General features: G+C 34.0%; 1 protein-coding gene across 1 annotated transcript in view; it reads right to left on the bottom strand.

Moving 5' to 3' along the window:
- Positions 1-8,844, bottom strand: part of ANKRD45 (ankyrin repeat domain 45) — a 45,139-nt gene extending 36,295 nt beyond the window's left edge. Inside the window, exons 1-3 of the mRNA XM_015832006.2 lie at positions 8,802-8,844; positions 8,167-8,484; positions 4,893-5,060 (exon numbers count right to left, since the gene is read on the bottom strand). Coding sequence (XP_015687492.1) covers positions 4,893-5,060; positions 8,167-8,470 — 472 coding nt within the window. The 5' untranslated portion in view covers positions 8,471-8,484; positions 8,802-8,844. The remainder of the gene's footprint in view (positions 1-4,892; positions 5,061-8,166; positions 8,485-8,801) is intronic.
- Positions 8,845-8,999: the final 155 nt, after the last annotated feature.

Here is an 8,999-nt window from a genome sequence, read left to right as displayed (position 1 = left end):
ATATATATATATATATATATATATATATATATATATATATATATATATACACACACACATATATAAATATATATTCTGTACAATATATAATTGCCAATTCATTGCAGCTCCCAGAATTCTCTGCTTCAGCATGGAATTCTAGGAGTTAAGATCCCAATTCATCTGGAGGGAATCTCTTAGCCTTCAAAGAATTGTAATTTCATTAGTTGTTTGAATGGCTAAAATCTGATATAATCTAGTCCATATATGATTTGTATTGTTTTGCATTTAAAAATTATCAGTGTCAGCAATCTGCAAGAGACTTAAGGCAAGGATCTGCCAGTTGGCCAAGGGATCAAATGGGGAAGTTCCACATTGGAGGTGTCTCCTAGATTGATGGCAGACTCCACTCACACCCCCCCCACACACACACTTTGATCTTTGCTCTCCACCCATCCATCTTTTTGGTTATATTGGTATATTCTCGTTGCGTTTCTTTATCATTGTTTACTTTATTATTTTATTATTTTACTTCTATTTACACACTTTTTCATTTTTCTTCCTTTTTATTATTGTAAGCCACCTAGAATAACTCCATGGCTAGATAGGTGGCAAATAGAATTTAAAAATAATAGTAATAATAATAGTGCAACGAACCATGATAATATCTTAAATCCAATCTGTATTCTAAGTTCAATCAAATTTTGTCAAATTTAGATTTTGAATGGCATACATACATAATTCTCAATATGAAGTAAGAAGCTCCAAGACATATGGTATACATTTTCAATAAAAGTTGTAATATCTAATTCTGTTATAAAGACCCATAAAAAAGTTGAGCTCTCAGAAAGAGTATCACCATAAAAAAAGTTCAGCTCTCAGACGTTATATTTATAAAAGCTAACAAGAATGGGACTAAAGACAAGTAACAGATATTTTTATGTCAGAAAATCAGAACAATTCAATGAGAAGAATATTGGAGAGGGGGAACCTGGGTGATTAGGCAAAAATCCAAAGCAAAGATAATATCTAAGGAAGGAGTAACAAGCAGAATATAGTAATGAAAGTCTGCTACCATAAAGTAATATTATAGAGAAAGCTTTATGGTAAATAATTTTAAATAAAATTATTTTTCATGCAGAGAAGAAATGTAATAATAAATATATAAATTACTCCTTTTGGCTGAAGCAAGGCTAAAAGTATTTAACTCTGTCTGAATTTAGGATTTTTGGATATATTCGGTGTCTGTTTACCTAGACTCTAAGGTAAACAGTGATTTCCAAAGTTTAAAATACGGATCTCTCTACATGTAAAATTAACAGTCTTATTACTTTGATCATATACATTTAACAACAACCTTTCTTGACACTTTTATTTGTATGATGAGAAAAGCATCCATTACTTATTATCTATATATCAAGCTCCTGTTTAAAGCCATCTGCTATTTCATTTAAGATTCTTTTCTTATTTTTATTTTAAAAAATCCTGTATTTTCAAAACAGAGATCTATAAATGGACAGGTAATTACTGAACTTATAAAATTAATGCTCGGTATAACAACAAAAAATATCAATACAGTGAATTACTTTCGTGATATAAAAAACAAGCTTTAATTTTTTATCTTAATGCTAATATCTCCACTATATTATCATGTATATGTTTAAAGCAACATTAACATGCTTGCAATTTTTTTCACTTGACAGTCAGAGAACCCAACAACGGCAGTATCAGTTGTCACAGAAATAAATGATGACTATAGCCACGACATGAACAAAATGCTCTACAAGTTAGTGACGAACACTTCCAAGATGATGAAATACATGAAGCGTGTCACTCATCGTCACAAAAAAGAAATCAAGTACCAAAAATTAAACAAAAAGAGAAAAAATAATGAATATGATGAAGACGAACAGCTTTTCCCAGTTTGTCTGCACAATCATAGCTCCAGTGCAGACACCATATAATGTAAAAGCCCAATTTTTTTTCCTTCCTATATTCAGCTCTTACTGAATATTTGGAGTGCTGCTTCTAATCCAATAAGATGGCAAAGGAAGTAACAAAACTCCAATATAGGTTGCTTGGTATGCTGAGTTAGTTTCTGTACAGGATACTATGGATTGTACTGAAGAAGACACAAAGGGGCTATTAAATGTTTTAAAGTCAAACCAAAGTGATTTGCATCTACAATATCAATAATTAAAGACTGTATTTGGTAGATAATGCAGTGAGTCTTCAATATGATCTTACCTCTGTTATATAAAACTGAGACTGAACTTTAATAAAAGGCTCCCTTTTCACAGGAAGCAAAGTGCTGTTTCAGCAATTCAGCATTCTTCATGCTTGCTGCATTTCAGATATAGTTAATTCTATGTGACAGAAAAAAAAAGATGGAAAAATCCTTTCTTCCCAGCTTTCTCTTGATATAATTTCTGCTCAGGGAAAACAGGCAAGCAAAGAACAGGCAAAAGGCAAGTGATCCTAAAAGAATGAGAAGATGGCTGAGCGGTTCAGTAGCTAAAAGTCAAGCTTATGTAAGTTGCCCAGAGATCAAAAGCAAGGAAAAGATCCTTTTAGCCTCTGAACCTGTTTGTCTGATCATCCTCAAGATCGTTTTACCTGCTTTGTTTTAGTACTCTTGTATGGTGATCAGTTACATTTCTGGCTCTGAAGACGCCTTGATAAGAAATGATCCTTTCTTTGAGAACTGATCAAGTACAGACACTTCTCACAAAATGACAAAATCATCAAGAATTAGAAAAGGCTCGCTACAGGAAGTCCTTGACTTACAACCAGTCACTTAGTGATGTTTCAAGTTCTGACAGACACCCCCCCAAAAGACCCACAAATATGACCCACATGGTCACATGATTGTCTTTTGGGTGCTCAGCAACCAGCCCACATTTATGTCCATTTGCAGTATCCCAGTCCTGTGACTGTAATTTACTATTTTTTTTGCCAGAAATCAGCATTTATTTCTGGTTTCTGGCAAAAAACGCCATTGTAGACAATGGGTTTTGCTTAATGACACTGGATTTGCTTAACAACTGTTGCAAAAAAATGTTGTAAAATTGGATCAGTCATGTGATAACCTACTTACCATCAGCGTGATTTCCAGGCTCAATTACAGTCCTAAGTCAAGAACTATCTGTATTTTTACCCAAACTAATAAATATGATGGTATCAATAACACTCAAAATACTGTAACAAGAATTGCAAAGCCATAATTGTGGTTCTTCTGTGGTGTGACCAACAGATTCAAAATCAAAGTTAGTGGGAGAGAAACATACCAGAGAGCATACTTTGTTGTATTAATTTTACTGTCGAAGTTTTGTTTTATGCAACATGCTAAATCAAAACTAAACAAACTGCATTACAGTTTGATGCATAAAGATAGCATCTCCAACTTTAGAGAAAAATCAGGAGGAATTTTTATAACTTTTCAAACTAGCAAATTTTATTGAAAAGCACAAATTTTCAGAAACTATAGCTCATACTTTTTAATAAAATGTTTTGGTTTGAAAAGGTGCTACCAAACTCCACCATCTTTAGAGAATAAGTTAATTGATCTATTTTTGATTACATACAGCAGTTATAAACATGAAGGTGCAACCAGGCTGCAAAACAGTCCAAAAGCCTTAGGATTATTAAAAATCCAATAATCTCTTACCTGATTACAAATTAAGAAAGTCATTCAATAATTAAAATGGGATTATAAATTTAGATAAACAGTTTGCATGCTAAGTGATTAATTTTACTTCCTACATAGTAAGAGGAAGTTCAGTATAAAGTTTTACATAGTTGTATGAAAAAAATATGCCTCCTTTGATTACTGAGGCATCAAATGTAATGAAAAGCAGAGGGTCTTTTATCTACCTCTTTGAAATACAAAACTTTTTCATGTTAGTTTCAATGCATGTCACATGCTTAGAAAAGAATGTGTTTGTTGGACAATCCAATTCTCACACATTGTCTTGTCTTTCTCATCCTATTGATTGTACAGGTAGTCCTCAACTTATAACCACAATTGAGCCCAAAATTTCCATTGTTAAGCAAGGCAGTTGTTAAGTGAGTTTTGCCCCATTTTATGACCTTTTTGCCACAGTTGTTAAGGGAATCACAGCAGTTGTTAAGTGAATGATGGGGCCATTAAATGAATATGGCTTCTCCCATTGACTTTGCTTGCTGGAAGCTGGCTGGGAAGGTTACAAATGGTGATCACATGACTTTGGGACAGTGCAACTGTCATAAATATATGCCGGTTGTCAAGTTTTAATCACGTGACCACAGAGATGCTGCAATGATCGTAAGTGTGAAAACTGATGATATCACTTTTTTCAGTGCCATTGTAACTCTGAACGGTCACTAAACAAATGGTTGTAAGTCCAGGACTGCCTGTAGTGAAAGATAGTATACGGTTTCCTTGTGCTAAGAGATTTTGCTTTCCTTCTTTGATTTTATTTTGCATGTAATGTAAAGGATGTTTCAGTTCCTGCTTTTTCTTTTCTTTCTCTCTCCTGTGAAATTTGAATAGATAGCTATACTAGGCTCTATCTAGCAAACTATATGGGTTTTCCTTCGTAGAATAAAGCTAGGTCAGGTATTTAGCCTTTCTACCTAAATACAATGTCCTAATACACTTTTTCTGTTTTTTAAAAGAGCCTCATGTGAATTGATCTATCATTAATGTCTCACAGCACGAATTAACCATTTGGGGAAATTGTCTTTTTAAAAACAATATACTAGGTAGAAAACAGCTTCTTCATAAAGTGCTCCATGAAAATGACTTTTTGTTATTAAATAGTTGATATACTACAAATATTTGATAATATTTGTACTTGTTCAAAATTCAGCTAATTTGAGTACTATAAGGCTAAATCCACATCTCAAAGAAGCTTAGCAGTTATTAATATTACCTGCCCAATCCAAGAATTCAACACACTCTGTTTGCTTATATCGATTTGCAATTTCTCTAGCGTTTTCATCCCGAAATGTAGTTGCATAAATATCAACTTCCAGCTCTATCAGAGTTTTCAGTGTGTTTAGCTGACCCCAGGCTGCAGCACAATGAAGAAGTGTATAACCTGAGAGAACAAACCAAATCAATGTATATAACTGTGCACAGAATATCTGTATGCAATCCTTTTTATACACTGTATTCCTTTATATACAAGAAAACTCAACTGCCAATTAGCAAATCATCAGATTAATACTGGATAATCAATCAAACAATTTTCACTGACTCAATGCTTAAATACATGTAGAACATACATGCAAAGCACAGAAAAGGAATAAGAAATAATAAGCTAAATGCGGTACAAAGGTACCTTCATATGTATAGTGTCAAGCAAACATATATTGAGTATCTTCACAAACATTCCTTATACATTTATCCATTAACACATTAAACAAAGCTGCCTTCATACACCTTACTCTGTTTCGTTAAGCCATTTAATAAGCATTCCTTTTATTCTCATTCATGCTTAACTGTCATATTACTGAATTTTGCAACAAACTTCCAACTAATCCAAGATTATCATAAACTTTCACCTAATCATATGTATTTTGACAATATATATCCATAGAGTTGCCAACTATTTTCTGTAAAAATTCCTATGTCTATGAATTCAGTCTTGAGAATCAAAAGATTAATACATTACCTCTTTAAGCTAATGTTTCTCAACCTTGACATCTTCCAGCATGCTTATTGAGGAATTTGGGGAGTTGAAATTCAGGCATATTAAAGTTGTCAAGATTGAGAAGCAGTGCTTTAAGCTATCAGCTGTTTTTAACCACCGATTTTTGTTCATATATTTTTACAAAAACGCATATATACATTTGATGGATAGAGAAATAAAGTATTCAGAATAGTACATATACACTAACAAAGTGAAGAAACAAGTATTTTAGATGGAAAAACTAGGTTAAAAAGGCTGTTCAGTGAAAACATTATAGGGGAGCTAATGACATTAATGTGGAGGTAAAGAAGCCAAAGAGAGGCAAATGCTGGATGGGAATTCTGGGAGTTTTTAGGAGAATCGTGGAAGTATAGAAATTCAGACTTCCAGTGAAGATGGTTGACTGACCAGTCTGGAATGCTCCTTCTGGGTTGAAGCTTTTTCAGTTTACAAACAATGGAACTGACTTCCCTAAGTTTATATGACTCTTCTGAGTTAGGGAAAGTTCCAGAATCACCCCACAACATCCTCCATACAGCAGCAGTTTGAAAGAAAACTGGAGCAGCACACCAAGGTAGTCAGGTGAGATGCCCATAAGCTAGAGGTGGGTCAAAATCATTCTTTGTTGAAAAAATAGCCATTTTAGTATTTGTTTTTCAAATAGACAATGAGTTGTGCCTTTCATTTCTTAAACACTTTTGTATAATTATTAAACTAAAAGAGGCTCTTTTCAGAAACAGCCTGTTATTCCTCTTCGAAGGTCTAGCCATTTTGGGGATATCGTTATTGTTGAATGAGGAGGAGGGTTGCCAAAGGTGAGCTAAAATAAGGTGAGCCTGGAGTACTTTTTTCCTGGAGAAACATAAGGCTTTAAAACCTTATGGTCTTATTTCATCATTTTCATGAATTTGCCACTTTATTTGACATTGGGAGTTATAATTTGCATTTTTGGATTGTTTCTTGAGGAGGTTGAAATCTTCCAATTTTAATAAATTGGCCAAGAGATACCAGCTGATCTACAAAAAGCTTCTTTTTTAAAAAAAAATATTCTTTGACCACAAAAGGGAGGTAAACAAAATATGATGAAGCAACATAGGAGGCAATTAAGCCAGACAGCCTACAAGCCATCTCACTCATATCCTCTCCACAAAAGTAAATATTGATTTAATTATAAATATAAATATATCTAATAATATAACTAAATATTTATATTTATAACTAAATATAAATATGATATTTAAAGAAATATTTATAGTCTTAAAATGAATAAAAAAGGATTTTCTTTTTAAGGTTAAAGACTTTGAAGGATTTATAAATATTTAAAAAATATTTTAGAAAAATTAGTAAGTGTAAATAAATATAGATACACAACTGGGAAAAAAGAAAAAAATGGACTTTGTTAAGATGGCAAAGTAAACTCTTTTGAATGGGGATTTTATTCAGTCTTGTTTCTATTGGGATATGCCTTCTGGTTTTTAGGCTTGAAATAGAAAAAAAAATAGATTTAGAAATTATTTGAAGATTTAATAACTGTGTACTTATAGAATTGGCTTGTAATAATTATAGGTGTAAAATGTTGAGGTTGTAATTGTATTAGTATTTACTATGTTGGGAAAAAAATCAAAAGTCAGCTTCTTTTTTATTCTTTTCCATCCTGCACTCCCCCTCTTTAATCTTTATTTTCATTGTATTTTATGCTATAATACAGAGGTCCCCAATCTTTTGGGCACCAGGGACCAGTTCCGTGGAGAGGGGTTTTTCCGCAGACCAGAGGGTATGTGGTTTTGTGTGGTGCCTGCATCTCGCAGATGGGGCTTTGCTTGTTTGTGCAGACCGGTTACTGGCATGCTGCGGCCCGTACTGGTCCATGGACCAGGGATTGGGCACCCCTGCTGTAATAAACCTTAATAAACTTTATATATATACCAAAAAAAAAGAAACGGTAGATTCATAGCCAAAGAAAGTTAGCATTTCCCAAACTAGGAATTAAAGGAGACTATATGCAAATTGTGTGGGAAAGTTTGAGAATCTATGTGTATGTGTGTGAGGGGGAGAAGGTGCAACACAAATGAAAATTGTGGTTAGGCTCGAATTAGATAAAAATAGAGAACGAAAGAGAGCCAATCTGGTATAATGGTTAAAGCATAAGAAACTGGGAAACTGCAACTTGCCAAGAACTATCTGTAATTCAGGTTCTCAGTCCTAGGAAGAAGGCAATGGCAAAACCATTTCTAAAAAAAAAATATGTTGCCAACAAAACTGCAGGGACTGATCCAGACAGTCTCCAAGAATTGGACATTACTGAATGAAAGAAAAAAGAGGAGGAAAGTAAAAATGAGTTAAAGGATTAATAAAGGCTTAGATCAGAAAGCTCTAACAGATAGCTATGAGCATTAATCCATTATAGCATTCTTGTATCTGTTTTCAAATTCAAAATATAAACTGACATAGTTCTTAAAGGGATCTTTTATCTTAGTGATGCTTAATTCAAAATATCTAGACCATCATTTACCTCTGACTGTCTTATCCTTCAGGTCAACTCCATATTTTGCCAGGGACTGGATAATGTCATTCTGACCAACCATACAAGTTGTAAACAGTAGGTTTCTCCCTAGAATATCTTTTTCCATTAAAAACTTATTGGCTTTTTCATGATCAGGATCCTCCGAGTTCTCAAAAATCTGTTGTACTTCTTCCATATCACCCCTTAAAGCAGCCCTCAGGAGAGGATTAAAATGTGCTGGTTCCTCTTGAGGTCCCAAATCTTCGTGCTCATTTTTTGTTGTTGAAGCTGCTTTTTCTTCCAAGGGTTCCATTTTCACAAGATTAGCTTAATTTAAAAATAAAAATAACACAATGGGATGTGGTTTGTACAGATTCAAAGCATCATCATTTCTATCTATAAAACCTCATTCATCTTTTCATCCAAAACACGTTAGATCTCTATACTCTTCACCAGATTATCTATGTTATTACTAGTCAACATTATTTTCAACCATATTTATGAAATTTTAGAGTGCAGAATCATTATATATACAGTACACTAATCAGTAAAACGAATACTTGATCAAAACGATGGAATGAATGGGCATGACCTTTACCAACAGAACCTCAAGCCGTCTCATCGTGACCCAGCTCAAAACCAACCTGGCTGCGGTTCCCGAGTTCCCGATGCTTCCTGGCTTCTGAACACGGCAGGGGGAAAAAAGGCAGTGATCCCGTCGCCATAGAAACCTCGCAGCGTGGCTGAGGCCGGAACGCTTGAATGGACACTTGAAGTTCTTGCACGGAAAACTAAGACTGTAGGATTACTTCCGGCGGGTGAAAACAGTGGGGTGGAATGCT

The sequence above is a fragment of the Protobothrops mucrosquamatus genome, unplaced genomic scaffold (genome assembly GCF_001527695.2).
Source record: "Protobothrops mucrosquamatus isolate PMUCROS unplaced genomic scaffold, P.Mucros_1.0 scaffold_294, whole genome shotgun sequence".
Lineage (NCBI taxonomy): Eukaryota > Metazoa > Chordata > Lepidosauria > Squamata > Viperidae > Protobothrops > Protobothrops mucrosquamatus.
Note: the sequence above shows the minus strand (reverse complement) of the source record. Positions and strands in the feature narration are given on the sequence as shown.